This window comes from Lissotriton vulgaris, chromosome 10 (assembly GCF_964263255.1).
Source record: "Lissotriton vulgaris chromosome 10, aLisVul1.2, whole genome shotgun sequence".
Taxonomy (NCBI): Eukaryota; Metazoa; Chordata; class Amphibia; order Caudata; family Salamandridae; genus Lissotriton; species Lissotriton vulgaris.
In genome coordinates, this window is record NC_141698.1 from 242,936,337 (window position 1) to 242,954,881 (window position 18,545).

The 18,545-nt window shown below is 48.1% G+C and overlaps 1 protein-coding gene across 1 annotated transcript in view; it reads left to right on the forward strand.

The window, feature by feature from the left end:
- The first annotated feature begins 9,699 nt into the window (after nucleotides 1-9,699).
- Nucleotides 9,700-18,545, forward strand: part of KCNH2 (potassium voltage-gated channel subfamily H member 2) — a 1,978,218-nt gene continuing 1,969,372 nt past the window's right edge. The window contains exon 1 of the mRNA XM_086940929.1: nucleotides 9,700-10,808. Coding sequence (XP_086797055.1) covers nucleotides 10,733-10,808 — 76 coding nt within the window. The 5' untranslated portion in view covers nucleotides 9,700-10,732. The remainder of the gene's footprint in view (nucleotides 10,809-18,545) is intronic.

Sequence of the window (18,545 nt, forward strand, 5' to 3'; positions counted from 1 at the left end):
TTTAAAATGCTAGTTTTTATTTTTCAATATGCGTTTCAAGGGTTACTTTACAGTGAAAAGAGGTCAGTCTCTCTGTCACAAAGATGGTGTCATCAGTGATGTCATGAGTGATGTCACTGACCATGTCATGAGTGATGATATATGTGATGTCATCAGCAGTGCATTACACACGCAAGTTATAGTGAGTCCAACTAACTATAACGTGGAAATTTCAATGGTTTTATGTCAGTAAAATTTCCAGGTAACTATAACTGGTGTGAAACCTATGGTTTTTTCAGTGAATTTGATAGGTTTTTTAAATGCTAATTCCTAACTATAACTGGTGTGAAACTTATGGTTTTTTCAGTGAATTTCATAGGTTTTTTAAATGCTAATTTCTAACTATAACTGGTGTGAAACCTATGGTTTTTTCAGTGAAATTCAAAGGTTTTTTAAATGCTAATTCCTAACTATATATAGGGCCTCAAACCTATTTATTTTCAGTTAATTTCAAATTTCAAATCTCTATAGGTATGAAATGTAATATTTATTTTTTTATTTTTATTTGTTTGCCCCGGTGCGCTCCCGGGGCGCGTAACGATACGCTCACCGGTAAGCGCAGTGCCATGGCACGCCCCGGGGCGCGTACGGGTGAGCGTCCTGTTAGCGCTATTGCCGCGAACGAAAACAACATTGCGATGTATCGCGTAGCCGCAGGATGCGTCATATGACGCACAGTGTAAGCGCACCCTGAAGCACGCATGCGCATACGATCGCAAAACGTTCTGACGCGCTTACGCTACGCGACCCGGGGCGCGCCCCGGGTCGCGTAGCGTAAGCGCGTCGGGTCGTGTGACCTGAAAATAACACTTTTCATTGGTTCACAACACTTTTGGTTTCAAAATGATGAAAGCCCTGCTCGTGTGACTTGAAAATAACACTTTTCATTGGTTCACAATACTTTTGGTTTCAAAATGATGAAAGCCCTGCTCATGTGACTTGAAAATAACACTTTTCATTGGTTCACAACACTTTTGGTTTCCAAATGATGAAAACCCTGGTCATGTGACTTGAAAATAACACTTCTCATTGGTCCAGAACAGTTTTTTTTCCAAATGATGAAAGCCCCCTCCTTTTTTCTTTATTCTGACTTTGTCCTTTGACTGAGGAAGACCTGTTTGGAGATCTGTCTGTAATATATTCTAATTAAAAATGGCTACAGTAGCAGCAGCAGCTGGAGCATCTGCCCCACCGCCACCACCACCACCATCAAAAAGACCACCAGAAGATCACATTGGTGGTCAAGAAGAAGAAGAGGAGGAAGAGGAAGAGGAAGAGGAGGGAAGCTCAAGGCAGTTCCTGCAAGAAGTTCATCAACCCTACAAACCAAAAGAGCACTTTGTATGGCAGTTCTACAAAATCCCAAGGGGTTTCAAAAAAGTCAACACTGCGAAGGTGACTTGTTTGATTTGTGATGCTGAGCTATCCAGGGGGAACCCTAACAAAAAATATTCCTTCAGGAATCATACCATGATTCGGCACATGATCCGTTGGCACCCAATCAACTATTCTGCTGCAGAGGTAAGGGACCTCTGCAGTAAGCTACCCCCATCATCATCTAGACCCTCAACATCAAAAGAACCAACTCCATCGGGTTCAGAGGCAACAGAGACAATGCCTATCATACAACCCAAATTTAAAGATTTTAAAATCATGTGCAAATATTGTGGTAAGTTAATTTGCTATGGTGAGCAAAGTGTTAAACTTATCATCTGTGCTGGGGATAAACATAAGTGCCCGAAAAAACCCTAATTTTTTGCAGATTTTTTTTTGCTTCAGTTGAGCCATTTACAATTCCCTGTTTTTTGTTTCTCCCCCAAGAAACTACAAAAAAAATATAAAACTGTTCAGAAAAGCCATAAAAAGTAAAAAATGTTCAAAAAAACAATAAAAAAAGTGTAAAACAACAAAAAGAAAAAAAAACAGTTCTTTTCAGAACTACCTCCCATTTATATAAAATGACTTACATTTTTAAACTCTGCCATTCTCTTTTCTCCCCGGTGCGCTCCCCGGTGCGCGTACCGGGCGCTCCCCCCGCGCAAATCGAAAAAAATATATATCTTTTTTGCCCCGAGGGCCCTTTTATAGCCACCACATGAAACCTAGGGGGTCAGGGGGGCCTACTCTGCCCCTAATGGTCTTTTCCCCCTTTGCTTTGGCCACCTCTTGTGTCTCGATCCTACCGAGACACAAGATGGCGGCCGCTCCGGACCGTTTGGAATGTTTACCGACACCCGAGAGCCAATCAGCTTTCCGTGCGCAAGTCGTGTGGCGCGCCCGGAGCGCTCCCCGGTGCGCGTACCGGGGCGCTGCCATAGATATATATTTTTTTTTTTAACCTAAATTACTCAAAATCCACTGGAACACATATCTTGAGACATAGCAAAGGCACACTGGGCTACCAGTCCCTACAATTTTGCCAAGTTTGGTGGAAATCCATTCAGCCGTTCGGGCTAAAAGTGAGGTCAACCACCCTATTGAAATTAACATGGGGAAAACGCGTTTTGGGACCCCCTTTTATCTCGGCCCCTGCTTGACGCATCCCCCCCAAATTTTCAGGGAAGGACCGGAGCTCGACGAGGCCATTTTGAGGAAATTTCAGGCAGATTCGTCAACCGGCGCCAAAGTTATTCCAAATAGAATTTTGAGATTTAACATTGAAAAAAATCCTAACTATAATTACCTACTGGCGATCGCCAGTAGGTAATATATATATATATATATATATATATATATATATATATATATATATATATATATATATATATATATATATATACTCAAAAAATATTGGGCACTGTCAGCTTTAAACAAGCATTGGCAGACCCAATGGGTCTGACATTGTCCGCTAGCTTTTGGCAATTCATGTTTTGTAATGGTTTTTTCCGAACGTTATTGATGAGGAAACAGCTGGGCATTTCTCCATATAAAAAAATTGCTAAAAGCAAAAAAGTTTTTGGGTTTAAAAAAAGCACACATTTCCATAGGACTCTGACACTGATGGGAACAACTTTGTGTGTGGATATGCTCCTTATGAAAGGCAGCATGCTGGTACTCATAGAGAAGTCAGTGAATGACTGAAGTGTTCTGCGACAATGCTCCTTAATGCATACTTGCGTGGGTTAGAGAAAAAGATGAATGACAGAAGTACAGATAAATTGATGAAGTTTGGCTGAAATCCCCTTTATGTAACTGTGTCATGCACACAATTTCAGTTATTAGCTATCACAGACCTGAAAAAACTATTAGTCTGCCAATGGCTGCCAACCTCTTGCCCCTAAAGAAAGAAAGATAGAATTATATAAACAAACCAAAAAAAGGGAGGGTGGAATGAAAAAAGAAAGTGAGTGAGAAAAAAGAGGAGAAAGAAAATGAAATGGGCAGGAGGAAAGAGTGGACAATAAAGAAAGAAAGGGAGGGAGTGAGTGAGTGAGTAAGGAGAAGAAAGGCAAAAAGAAAGACAGAAAGAGAAAGGGAGTGGGAGGATATATAGAAAATGAAAATGGAGGGAAAAAGAAAGAAAGAAAGAAAGAAAGGAAGAAAGAAAGAAAGAAAGAAAGAAAGAAAGAAAGAAAGAAAGAAAGAAAGAAAGAAAGAAAGAAAGAAAGAAAGAAAGAAAGAAAGAAAGAAAGAAAGAAAACATAAGTGTTGCAAATTAAGAAAGATAAAAACGGGTTTTCTTACTGATCATTCTTCCTTCCTGAAGAATTGTCCGCTTATGAATTCATGTCTAATATTGAAGCTTTCAGTTGTGTACTACATGCATAGTAAAAAGAGGATAACTTAAAACAGAACTGTTTCAAACTGACACTATGAGATAGCAGCAGCCAGCTAAACAAAGGATACTCCAAAAGCAATTCACAAAAGCAAAGGCAAGAGACAGGAACTGATAATGCGTGGAATGTGGCCAATGCCCTGGTTGAAAGGTCTTGCTTCCCTCTCAGGCTCTAAACACAAATACAACACTATATTCTGGTAGAAAGGTCCGGCTTGCCTTCCAGGCTCTTAACACAAAGGCAACACTAAAATAATTACAAAGTAAAAAAAAACTGAAAAAAATAGCACTAAAGGGGACTTACTTGTGTGCGGATGTGCTCATTATGAGAGAACAAAATGAAGTCACTCAAAGTGAAGTCAACCAGTGGCTGAAGAAGACTGGCCTATTGCCCTATGCTGTATGTTGTAGTGGGTGGAGCAAAATGTGAATGACACAGACAAGCCCCTCTAAGTAAGTATATTATACAGATACTTTTTGTTAAATGATATGGTCTTCGTAATGCCAGACATGAAAAATACAGTCTCCAGGCCAGACAAAAACCATAACATTAAGAAGCGTAATTGCAATGGGAGGTGTGCAGAAGCGTAAGTACAATTGTAGGCGTGTAGAAACGCAAGTGCAATGGACAGCTTATACAGGTGCAAGTGCAATGGAAGGCGTGTACAAGCGTAGGTGCTACGGTAGGCATGTACAAGCGTAAGTGCAATGGTAGGCATGTAGAAGCATAAGTGCAATAGGAGGCATGTAGAAGCTTGAGTGCAATGATAAATGTCTAGCAGTATAAATACTATGGTAGGCGTGTACAAGCGTAAGTGCAATGGTAGGCATATAGAAGCGTAAGTGCAATGGTAGGCATGTGGAAGCTTAAGTGCAATGATAGGTGCATAGAAGCGTAGGTGCAATGGAAGGCGTGTACAAGCATAAGCACAGTGGTAGGCATGTACAACGTAAGAGCAATGGTAGGCGTGTACAAGAGTAAGTGGAATGGTAGGCATGTACAAGCGTAGGTGCAATGATAGGCGTATACAAGCGAAAGCGCAATGAGGCCGTGTACAAGTGTAAGTGCATTGGTAGGCATGTACAAGAGTAAACGCAGTGGTAGGCATGTACAGGAGTAAGCGCAGTGGTAGGTGTGTACAAGCCTAAATGCAGTGGTAGGCTTGCACAAGCGTAAGCTCAATGAATGGAAGGCATGTACAAGCGTAAGTGCAATGGTAGGTGTGTACAAGCGTAAGTGTAATGGTAGGCGTGTACAAGCGTAAGTGTAATGGTAGGCGTGTACAAGCGTAGGTGCAATGATAGGCGTATACAACAGTGTAAGTGTAATGAGGGCATGTACAAGCGTAAGTGCATTGGTAGGCGTATACAAGCGTAAGGGCAATGGTAGGCTTGTACAAGCGTAAGCACAATAGTTGGCGTTTACAAGCGTAAGCGCAATGGTAGGCGTGTATATGCGTAAGCGCAGTGGTAGGCGTGTACAAGTTTAATCGCAATGGTAGGTGCGTACAAGCATAAGCGCAATGGGGCGTGTACAAACATAACTACAATTGGAGGCGTATACAAGCGTAAGTGCAATGGTAGGCTTGAACAAGCATAAGTGCTATGGAAGGCGAGTACAAGCTTAAGCGCAATGGTAGGCGTGTACAAGCGTAAGCGTGTGGTAAGCATGTACAAGTGTAAGCACTGAGGTAGTAGAACAAATGTAAGTGCATTGTTAGGTGTGTACAAGCGTAAGCGCAACGGTAGGCATGTGCAAACGTAAGCGCAGTGACAGGCGTGTACAAGCGTAAGCGCAGTGGTAGGCGTGTAAAAGCGCAGTGGTAGGCGTGTACAAGCGTAAGCGCAGTGGTAGGCATGTACAAGCGTAAGCGCAATGGTAGGCGTGTACAAGCGTAAGTGCATTGTTAGGCGTGTACAAGCACAAGTGCAATGGTAGATGTGTACAAGATTAAGCGCTATGGTAGGCGTGTACAAGCGTAAGTGCAATGGTAGGCGTGTACAAGAGTAAGCGCTATAGTAGGCGTGTACAAGCGTAAGTGCAATGGTAGGCATGTACAAGAGTAAGCGCTATAGTAGGCGTGTACAAGCGTAAGTGCAATGGTGTGCGTGTCCAAGAGTGAGCGCTATGGTAGGCGTGTACAAGCGTAAGTGCAATGGTAGGTGTGTACAAGCGTAAGTGCACTGTTAGGCGGGTACAAGTCTAAGTGCAATAGTAGGCGTATACAAGCGTAAGGGCAATGGTAGGCTTGTACAAGCGTAAGCGCAATAGTAGGTGTTTACAAGCGTAAGCGCAATGGTAGGTGTGTATATGCGTAAGCGCAGTGGTAGGCGTGTACAAGTGTAATCTCAATGGTAGGTGCATACAAGCATAAGCGCAATGGGGCGTGTACAAACATAAGCACAATTGGAGGCCTATACAAGCGTAAGTGCAATGGTAGGCTTGTACAGCATAAGTGCTATGGAAGGCGAGTACAAGCTTAAGCGCAATGGTAGGTGTGTACAAGCGTAAGCGTGTGGTAAGCATGTACAAGAGTAAGCACTGAGGTAGTAGAACAAACGTAAGTGCATTGTTAGGTGTGTACAAGCGTAAGCGCAACGGTAGGCATGTACAAACGTAAGCGCAGTGATAGGCGTGTACAAGCGTAAGCGCAGTGGTAGGCGTGTAAAAGCGTAAGCGCAGTGGTAGGCGTGTACAAGCGTAAGCGCAGTGGTAGGCATGTACAAGCGTAAGCGCAATGGTAGGCGTGTACAAGCGTAAGTGCATTGTTAGGCGTGTACAAGAGTAAGCGCTATGGTAGGCGTGTACAAGCGTAAGTGCAATGGTAGGCGTGTACAAGAGTAAGCGCTATGGTAGGCGTGTACAAGCGTAAGTGCAATGGTGTGCGCGTACAAGAGTGAGCGCTATGGTAGGCGTGTACAAGCGTAAGTGCAATGGTAGGTGTGGACAAGCGTAAGTGCAATGGTGGGCGTGTACATGAGTGAGCGAAAAGGTAGGTGTGTACAAGCGTAAGTGCAATGGTGGGCGTGTACAAGCGTAAGTGCAATGGTGGGCGTGTACAAGAGTGAGCACTATGGTAGGCGTGTACAAGCGTAAGCGCAATGGTAGGCTTGTACAGGCGTAAGCGCAATGGTAGACAGGCTTAGAAATAAAGCATATTAACATGGTGACACCCTAGCACTGCCTCGAGGGCCCACACGGGGACACACAAAAGCACGCAAGATATGAAGTGTCCCAGCAACCCAGACACAAAGTATGCGCACAGAGTCACGCACACGTGTGTAATCCATAAGCACACAAACAAGCATGATGCAGAGATGTCCCCACGCACAGCGTACACCCACCGCAATACACACAAACGTGTCACCTCAGCACCCCATCTTCGTGCGCCCACCCTCGGCCCCCTCTTCTCTTGAGGCTCTCACACTAGGGGCTGCTGCCTCGGGGTTGACTTCTGCTGTTTCACGTTGTGATACTCCCTTTCACCCCTCCCAACCCCGTCGTGTTACCCAGCGGGGGCCGGACAGGAGTCAAGTCCCCCTCTCAAGACCCCCTTCTCCACACACAAGTGAAAGGCGCTAGAGAGCAGAGGTAAAGCCGGGAGCCCCCAGCATCACTTCGCTCAGCACCAGCCCCTCGGCATCTAGTCTGCCTTCTTGCCTTTATATGGGGATGTCTCCTGTATCGGCCGGCCTCCGCCCGCAACCCGCCTCCGCCCCCTCCCTCCCTCCCTCCTCACCAAACACACACCTCACCAGACAGGGGAGCGGGTATCGGTGCTCACTCGGCTGTCCCGGAGATCTGACAGAGAAGACAATGAGGTCCCAGTGGTGTAACCCACATCAAATTAGAAACCCCTGCTGCGAACGAAGCCAATTAGACTGCTTGCGAGAGAGAAAACTGCGAGGTAGCTCAACTCTGACAGAAAAGAACACCGAGGCAGCTCCAGTGCAGGAGAGAAATGACGGGAGGCATGTCCATTGTACGGCGAAGAGATCGGACAGAGCTGCTCTGCGTGGATAGAGGGCAGTGGGGTAGTTCAGTTCATCTCTCTGCCTGGCAGAGGACAGTGAGATTCCCGCTGTTCAGCGGGAAGGGTGGACAGTGAGAGCGCCCTGGAGTTTCTTTGGCCCTGCATTGCTAACGAACAGGGCAGGGAAGTAGTTCTACTCAGGGGCTTCGTTTTCATTTGAGCACCAGGTGCAGTGGCGCCGGGCCCCAGGGGCCCAATAAACGCTCATCATTGCTCTGTTTATAATTCAAACAGCAGCCAGGAGGCGTATGTTCTCTCTTGAGCCTGGGCCCATGACGCACCGTCCACGGCCACGCTATAGGGTTTACAATGTGACAGAAGAGACAAGGACGTGCTGTGACTTAGAGAGAGGCCCAAACTTACAGTCTGAGGGAACACTAGACAGCCTTAGTGTGTTGCAGAGAGGACAGCGATACACTCGTATTGCTCGATAGAAAGTACAGAAGACAGTGCTGTAGTCTGGCAGGCGGGACAGCGAGACATTCTCTCTAACAGAAAGCACCCGAGGCAGTCGTACAACGAGACAGCGAAAGGCGTCAGAGCAGACAGACACCCGGCTAGTCGGTTCTACTGCTTGCCGTGACCCCCATCTCCGCCCTGGCCTCGAACGCGCCGCCAGGCCGATTTCTCCCCTGGCCTCTCGGTCTCTGTCCCTGCAGAGATCAGCACGTGCAGTGACACCGAATCCCAAGGCTGTGTTGGGGCTCCCGGCACCCCAGTTATGGATCTTCTTTTCTACACATTAGCGGTCATGTAGGATGCATGTTCCGAGGCCACGCTGGACCATGGCACCCTTGCTTCAAATAAGTAAGGGGTGGCATGTCGGGAACTGTGCGGTAAACATTCAACAGGTGGCAAAATCGTCACAGGGGCAGCCTGCTATCACCTGTTGTGGAGCCTGGCTTTAGAGCGGCCCTGGTGGTGCTTGCTGGCACCAGAGGCGGGTATTGCCCTCCAGCAAAGCCCCCCCCCCCACACTAAATATACACTTCAATGGTGAACAGAAGAGATAGCTCCATGGGTAACGTATTTGTTGCTGCGATCTGTACATAAACTCTAGGTCACAGGTTCGAATTGGCACCGCCAGTGGCGTAGCAAAGACGCCATGGGGCCCAGTACAGTGAACGGACCCCCCCCCCCCCCCATGTCAAGTGCTGACATATATTTATAACTTATGCGCACAGGGCCCTTCAGACCCCTGGGCCATGGTGCCACTGCACTCGTTGCACTACTAATAGCTACACTTTGAGCGCAGCTTGTCATACTCCCAATACCGATAATGAGCTCGGTAATAGGCTAGCGGTGCCCATTATCGGCTTCCCTATGATATCACAAGTCGGAAGCACCGAACACTACATACACATAAGCCATGTAACCTCCGCGAATGCTGCGCCGCTCCATTCCGACCATCCTCATGTGCGTTCTCTACTATCACCTCCTCCACCGCAAACTCCGCCTTCACCTCGCTAGGGACGGGAACAACGGGGAGAGATGGCTGTAGGCTACCTCGGGGCGGTTTCCACGGTACCTCGCATCTCCCACCTTCCTCGTCCGCACCACTCCTGTGATAACCGCGGGGCTCCCCTTTCAGCTGGAGTCTGTTTCCGTGGAAACCTCCACTGGTCCCTGAATGTGCACAGACACCGCGCGCGGTGGTGGTGGGGGCGGGGAGGGAGGGGGCGCCTGCGATGACCGTCTCCCGGAGGCGCCAGCACCTCTTTGACTCAAAGAGGGCTGGATGGATGCTGGGGGAGAACAGATAGGAGGTCCGCGTGGGCGGAGCATGCGAGAGTTAACCCTTCGCAGGCGTCGTCCGTGTTCAGCCTCCTTGTCCTCTCACCTGGCCCGGGCGCAGGTGAGCCTCCAGGCACATTGAAGCATCCTCTGCATCCGCCTGAGGAGGGAGGGCTCCGGCACCACCACCCCCAGCCGCAGCGCCGCAGCCTCTGGTCTATGGTCGCCCCTGAACGGGTTAAGGGATGATCGCAGGCGCCGGGGTGCCTTCTCGGCGGTTCCGTATACATAATCAGGGGAATTATTCCCGGGAGCGAGGCGCACACGGAGCAGAGCGCACCATGGCCGGGGTGTGAGGGACGGCCAGCGCGCATGCGCCGGGGTCCCGCAGGTGAGGAGCCGACAAGCGGCAGGTGCTGCCCACCCCTGTCAAGAGAGCTGCCACTGGCACGACGCAGGCTCCGAGCCTCACCGGCCCACACGCGGGCTCCCTCTGGAAGTCTCTGCTACAGCCCCGACGAGATGACTGGAACATCTAGATGTCCTTAGTCAGAGACCTGCACAGCAACATAAGAATGGCTGAGCGTGACAGCATCCAGAAGCAAAGGGACCGGCCACGGGTTCACAGCAGTTCATGGGAGTTCCAGATGTTGGACTATGTTGTTGGTACCAGTAGCAACTAGAGAAGGCTGACGCACGGACCGAGGTGGGTCCCTCAAACAGGAGCCACATCTCTTCCTCCCCTAGTCCATCTAGGCACCTTCAGTGGAATTGCCCAGGGAAACCTTACATGATGCCCGGACAGAACATTCACCACGTGTGTGGCCATCTCTTCCATTTCGGAGGTTGTGCTAGCCCACGGCAGTACTCAGCCCTTGTTCTGTGATTCCCCATTCACCTCTTTTCTACAAGGGGGCCCAAACTTCAGTGGATGTGATTTGTGTCACTGCCTGGAGATATTTTGTAGGAGGCTTGCCTGGTTGGGTACGTCAAGCTAGTACCCATCTGTGCCCCACCTGGAAGACACACCGGAATGCACTTCTGATGGATGGGTAGCGCTCAGGACGTGCTGAGGACCATGCGTGTGCGCAGCCTGGCGGGGTTCCCGTGAGCATCGCCCGGGCCTCTGAATAGCGCAGATGGCATAAGAATGCCCGTGCGTCGTGGCCACGTAGCCCCCCAGAACACCTTCTTGGACACCATCATCCGGAAATTCGAAGGGCAAAGTAAGTGTTGCACATCCCTGCTTGTTTGCCACAATGCCGTATCTTATTATGGTAAGATAGCACAGTGGCCTAAGTCACTGCTGTGAAGGTGTGTTCCAGTGTAAACATTGCCGCGAGTAGGCCTTGAGATTCTGCGATGTATCATGGTTTACTCAGTTGACCGATATTCTCTGCACCTGGGGGACACGCTTTACTTTCACTGTGCCACACTGCCCTAGTTTATCAACGCCGCGAGCGCTTGGAAATGGTTAACAGCGCCATTATATTTAGGATCAAACTATTGCATTTTCAAGTCTGTTTGCGAAGTTGCTGTTTAAACGTGTATACTTGCAGCGCTATGGAATAATAAGACAGCGACAGTCAGCGCTGGAATATATACATGATGTAATCACGGCCCTGGTCCCTATCCCGGCCGAGGTTTTCTTGTCGCCAAGGCAACTCCCAAACAGAGAATGCATTTTAATCAACGGTTAGTCATTCAATGTTTGTTGGCCGGGGAGAGGGACTGGGGTAATTTTAGCACAAGCAGTACACCTGGGTGGGCGCCATTTACAAAAGTAAAGCACTTTACACCTTCCTTGACATACGAGTCATTCCAGAGAGTGACACCCCCGCGAAATGGGCAGTCAAAGAAGCCCGGACGCCCACGTTGTCTGACGTGACCCCAGGGTCACGGGTGAAGGGGACTGCGGCATACCGGAGACGTGCACGCCTGGGATGTATAGGCAGAGACGGATGAGACGTTAATGGAATATGTAAACGAGGTGGTATGAGCATAGCAAGGACAATAATAAAACAATGGACATTTTCATAACACAAAACCAAACAGAACTGTGCCTAGTCGCCGGAATAATAGCTGATGTTTTCCCGCCTAAACCCCTGGAGGCTAGGGGTTCACGACATCACCACGGGACCTCACGTATTGGAAAGGGTAACCAATGGCGAGGGGGTGGGGGGGGGGGGCTGCCTCACTCACAGAAAGGAGTCAACCCAGGGTTCCCCCCACTGCTGTTTGTTGTTTATTTAATAGAGATGTGGGTCATTCCCATAGAAACGTAGACCTCGATGACTGGTGCGTGCCCACTCTGCCCAACGCCACGGGGTCTCCCTGATATACAACACGCACGTGGTTTACAGCTTTACTCCCCAGCTGCTCCAGCTTCGGGCAGAGGTGGTATAAATAAATACTCATAAAGATTCACTGTTAATGCAGAGAACGAAGCTCCATTACCATCCAATCTAATGTTTCTTTGCCATTCCAGATATGTTGCCCATTTGAGGTCCCTAGCTTTATCACTGCTTAGTATGTTTTTGCTTTCAGTGAGAATAGCAACAACCAGGAGAGATCGCTGGCCTGCCGTGGGGACTCTCGAGTTTAGGGAGATGCCAGAGCCCAGGCCCCCCTCTCTGCCTATGTACATTTACACGTCACTGTCTCATTCATGAGCATCGGAATTATTCCCCTCCTCATTCAGATGCTGTCAGCTAGAGAGAGGGGCTTTCCTGTTCGCCCTTAGCACAGCGACCCTGCCACAATCACTCTGCCACAACTGATCGGGACCAAACATACAGCCAACATGTGGGTTCTGCTTCTCCCTTAGGGTCCGGGCAGGCTCCAGTGTCACTGCACCGGCTGCACCATTGATATCTACGCCCCAGTGCGTGACATTTAAGCGTGACATTTAAATTAACATGTGGAAAATTGCAAATGTGATCTAGGTGCACGCACTGAGATACTCCATCTCGGAGAGACACAAGCATGAAGGTAACACACTCGCTCCACCCACACAACAAGTACAGTAGGGTGAACACAACGAGTTTGGTCATAGTTACTGAAAAGTGACAAGGTGGAGAGCAGTAGCAATGTAAATGTACATGTATTTATATAGCGCAAATCACCGACTCGGTATCTAAGCGCTTGCTTAGGGAACCCGTCCTGGTATTCCCCTGTGAGATAACCCCGGCAGGGTATCCACAAGGTGAAAGCCAGGCATCCCACCGCGAGGGGCCGTTGTGGAGATTAAGCAAGCTATTGCCCAGAGTCGCAGAGTGTGAACTCGTGAGTCGAGTAGGCACCGGAGCGAGAATTATCGAGTCAGTGGAATTTTGAGCCCAAGACCCGCCGAGGTGGGGAATTGAACCCTGGGCCGAGGTGGGGAATTGAACTCTGGTCCAGGGCCGATCTCAGCTTCCGGGTCTGCCGCCTCTAACCCCTGAGCCACACTTCTCCAATGCAGGTGGAACGAGTTAAACTGTTTCCTGCTTGTCACCCCCAGTGGAAGGTGTCTGGCCTCGAAAGGAGCAGGCTGTAGGCGTCCAGCTACAAAGGACATGTTTTGTAAGCTCAGGTCTAACCCCTGGCCTCCGGGGTAGAAAGTTAAGCAACACGGAATGATAGTCTCCGGTGTAACTGGAGGTCCCCCGACTCGCTTCCATGCAGGAGCATTCTTTCCTAGAAAGCTAGGCCTGCTGGTTTGCACAAGTTATGTTATGTTAAGGTATTTGTAAAGCGCATGGTTGTCCCAGAAATGGGACTTCCCAGAGCTAATTTCCGATACAAGATCAGTGGAGAAACAGAAGGTTAGACAGAGAATAGCCAGGTCCACAAAGCCCTTCTGAAGGCCCAGTGATTCTGGATGCTCCGAATGGACAGAGGAAGAGCATTCCAGAGGGCGGGAGCTTTGGTGCAAAAAGAGCGCCCTCCTGTTCTCGCTCTTCTAACCCGAGGAACATAGGCTAGATGAAGCTTAGGAGAGCACAGGGCTCGAGAGGGGACATGTGGGGAGAGCAGACTGGATAGGATGGGAGGCCCCAGTCGAGTGAAAATTATAGGAGTAATGCATAGGGCCTTCACAAGGATTCTCTTCTCCACCGGGAGCCAGCGCAGCCTGTGGATAAAGCTTGTAACTGGACAGAACTTAGGAAGGGTGAATAGAAGCAGCATCACAACATTTTGGGTTATCTGAAGTCTTTTGTGGTGCACATGACTGTTTTGTGAGGCAACATTTCGGTCCTGCAGCCACTAAGCCTACTGGACATCAAGCTAGTATTGGTGGAAGCCTCCATGATGTCAGCATACTGAACTCAATAGATCAAACATTCAAGACCTAGGACCTTCTTATATTTCTCTTTCCACCTTTGAGAAGAGGTCAAACTAGATCTGGGCCTCTCCCAGAGCAGGGCCTCAATTACCAAGACTTTTCTACCCTGAGAGCCCCTGCAGTGGGCCCTGCCATCAGCAGACCAAGTGAAGCAAGGCGCGCACTTTGTTCATGTTCAACCTTTAGGGTATTTGGTGATGGAACACCAGCTTCTGGCAGGATGTTGACCAATGAGGCTTTTGACCCTCTTTGGTGTTTCCCAACATGCACTTGTGGATAGCGAATCACTGGAGTCGTCGAAGCCTGGTCCTCTGACCCTCACTGCTTGAATGGGCTTACCTGGAGTGAACTCAGGTGGGATCAGAAGTGGCAGGTGGCAGCCACCTGAACTCCCTAGGCCTTGCTGTGGTCTTATGCCTGGAATGGGGTTTACGATGCAGGATTTTGGAACCAGGTACTACTAGCTCTTCATCCCTCAGGTGGTGGGAGACGGCCCTGATGGACGCCAGGTGCTCTCACACCCCTGGTCTGTTCTAGACACTGCCTGCAATGGGAGAGGCCTGAGTGGGACACAGCGCTCAACAGCCTTGACGTGTCCAGAATAGGAAGCAACTGGAAGGAGTGATCCAAGGACAGATGCTGGAGCAGGTGGGATGGCTTATCAGTGCCCAGCCTGTAGTTGGGTCCTTCTAACCCTCTCATAAGAGGCACCCTCATACACCAACAGTCCACATGCCGCCGAACGGGTGCAGTACAGTCAGTAGCCATAGAGCTACATGCACACCTGGAGTGGGTGCAGAACACGCAGCACCCCTGTAAGCAGGGCTTTAAGTGGGATACAAATAACTGGAGGGGGTCTCTCGAAGGGACGTGGTCAATGTAATTAAGGGCATGGCTTAAAAACACGTAAGCAAAAAATCTGTGCTTAGCATAGTGTGCCCCCCACTTGTATTTTGCTGTTTCTCTCATTGCATCCACATATATGGTGCAACAAGTATCATCTTACCTACAAGTCAGGACTTGTTCCCATGAGGTACAGGGTCAAGGCTGATTTGCATATGGCCATGTCTGATCTGGGGTGGTGTGGTGAGCAAAAAAATGATGAATTTAGGCCCATATCTCTGTACTAGGGTGAATGTATGACATTGTTCTGCATTCTGTCCATCAACTGTTGTTTTTGCATAGGATAAATAAGCAGCAACTATGGCTTGTATATAATATTGAAAAAACTTCCACTTAAAGCCCTGGTGACACCACAACAATGTTGCTGCTGCTGAGTTTCAAAAAGAAAAGGGAAATCCAGAGAGAAAATGACTCTCTTTAAAGGATTTCCCGTCCCCTGACCTGGCATGACGTCATGGCGTAACTTCTCCACTAGTGAGAAGCGAGCAGAGTGAGCATGCGCACATGATGTGCCTGCTGTCACTGCAGTCCGGAAAAAAATGGACCATCTGTGCCAAGGTGCAAAACAGAGCCCGATAGAGACCCGTTTCGAGGCCCACCTTTACAAAACTACCAGTGCTCAGACCCGTTGAGACCCAGCCCACTTAAAGCCCTGCCTGTCAGCTTAAGTCACTAAGATATAACTGGTGCAGCAAGTGAAGAGCAGTGCACACCCATGCACACCTAAGACACACAGAACACTCAAGGTGTTGGCAGTTCCAATGCTGCCTTACTTCACAGATACAGAGCAGATACATCTGGAGCAGAGTATGCATGTCACGCCTACAGAACTGGTGTAGCCAGGACTGGCTTTATCACAGGTGGCGCCCTTGGCTTCCCTAAACCCCATGACTGCCTCCTCAGATTCTCTCACTACCACCGGGCAATATTGCCCCTCATCTCTCCAATCATAAGTTATTGCAGAACACAGCGCTCCACCCCCTGAGGTCAGCGCCCCCTTCACAGGTCGGCATCAAGTGCGGCTGCCCCAGTCGCACTGCCCTAAACCCAGCCCTGGGTGTAGCAGGGCAGAGCAGCTGATACCCTCACACACAGACAGTAGGTGTAGCGTGGAGAGCAGCAAGGCAAACTTCCCTCATGCACATTTGCAGTAGCAATCTAAGCTTCCCTTAAATAATAGATACACTGGAGGGATCTTAAGCAGCAGCACAGCACAGTTTCCTCATAACATACGGTGAGGGGAGCTTTGATTCCGGCTTACTTCACATAACACTCAAGCCAGCCTTTACTGCAATGCAATGGTTCTGTCGGAAAAAAAACTATTCAAATCAACATAGTATTTAATACATAAATGTTCTCATAGTGTCCCATGGAGGATATTTGCAATAATTATCTGCAATAATTATACACTGACCATAAATAAAAGAATAAATAAGTCTTTAGTTGCTCAATTTTTCAAATTATTTTACACTTTTTTCCCCAAAAATGTTTCAGTATCTGCAGTGAATCAGATATGCTGTCCAATATACATGCAAAACGTTGTCTGTGATTATACAAAGTGTGTCGGTCGTGACTGGTGACTGAGTGTTTACAAGTGACAAAACATAAATACATGAAAAAAAAAACATTTTCAGAATGTCCAGTGCGAAGCACAATAGTCACAAGGGGATTAAAATATTTCCTTTTGTTCAGTTGTACTTTGTGCGAACTGGTATATGACATAGAACGTCGACGTTTCGACCCTGGGGGGCAGGGCCGGACTGGGAACCAAAACCAGCGCTGGCAAAGTCCTCGACCGGCCCCCTCCCCACTCGGGGGAAGGGGGGGGTTGGAGGTGCCTCCGAGCTCATTGCCAGGGCCGGTTTTCGGCCGATTTTGTTGCAGGGCCGATTTTGCAGCTATGCTGCCAAAACGGCCCTGTAACAAAATCGGCCCCCAGGGGCTCAAAACCGGCCCCCACCATTGTGGCGCACTGGGGGATTGCCCGGTGCCCACTATGGCCAGTTCGGGCCTGCTGGGGGGATGTGCTGATTATGTGCATCTAAGGCGGGTCTTCATCAGGACTTGAAAGTGGTTGGACAGCCTTTAATTAGGTGTGTGATTCGTCTAGTCTTCTAATGCTGGTGGTGCATGTCAGCCGACAAGCACCTGGGGTACTCACTGGTTCCTAATAACTCATGGTGATAAATTTGCACCAGCCGGTGTAACGTGTTTGGGGGTCTGCGCCTTGGCGATTGCTTTAGAGTGCAGAAATCGTCGTCTTACTCCTTCGCTTCGGTTCACGTGAACCGAAGCGAAGGAGTAAGACGTTGATCTCTGCGCAGACCCCCAAACACGTTGCACCGGCTGGTGCAGATTTATCTGAAAACGTTTTTTGTTTCATGTATTTATGTTTTGTCACTTGTAAACACTCACTCACCAGTCACGACCTACACGCTTTGTATAATCACAGCCTATGTTTTGTATGTCAATTGGACAGCATATCTGATTCACTGCAGATACTGACATTTTTTGGGGGGAAAAAATGGAAAATAATTTGAAAAATTGAATAACTAAAGACTTATTTGTTCCTTTATTTATGGTCAGTATATAATTATTGCAGATCATTATTGCAAATATCCTCCATGGGACACTATGAGAACATTTATCTATTAAATACTATGTTGATTTGAATAGTTTTTTTCCGACAGAACCATTGTTTTTTGTTTAATTACCCGCCCAGGTTCTGAGGTTTACAGGGTTACCCCATTACACGTAATGGTTTACTGCAATGCAAGCAAACCTCTTTGATGTATGACTGCAGCTTTCGAACGTTGCCAATCCAAGCTTCTCTCTCATAAAACACAGGCTAATGGGGCAACAGCAGTGGAATCTACACATTTTCACTGCAGAGCAAGCGCATCCTACACACAGTGGCCACAATGCAGACAGTAGCTCCACAAACTCGTTTATAAGTGAAGTATTTCTGCATTGGCAGTAGTTGCAACTGACACAGGACAAGCAGCAGAAATGCAAGTTTCCTTTACAACCAAGAAGAACTAGTGTGCAGAGTCTTACTCACAGCCATAGGAAGGAAAGTCAGTTTCCTGCTCCTGCTCCTTCCCCTTCCTCTTCCCCTTCCCCTTCCTCTTCCCCCTCCTTTCCCCTTCTCCTTCCTCATCCTCCTTCTCCTCCTTCTTCCTCGTTCCTTTACACCACACTGGTCTAGCATTGGAAAACCTAGGCATTAGCAGTGCACACATCTCTCTCTTTCCCTATGGTACATAATGGGTAGCATCTTCCAATATTGCCACCAAGCAGTTCTTTTGACATTGGAAAGCAAGAGGCTAATGGTTGAATGGTTTGTGAATGTCATCGAACCCTGATATGGTAACACTAGACCGTATTTCATGTTATTCGTTTTGTTTTCTTTATATTGATGTTCATTTTGAGGGAGCTAGCTCGAAAAAGCTGCAATCTTTAAAGCGCAGCTAACAACAGCGTTGACTACATTTAGAATATTTACATTTTGATTACCTTTCTTGATTAAATCGTTGCTAAAACTATGGATTGTGGTACGCGTCAGTGGATTGAATCAAATTTGTGGTTGGAGCATTTACTATATAATTCAGTATGGAAAACCTCAAGGGGTAGCTACGCGCTTTATATAATTACAATAATAATTATTATGACTGTCCGACATTTGTAACATCATATGTACATTTCACAAAAATGTCAAATGGCACCACTAGAA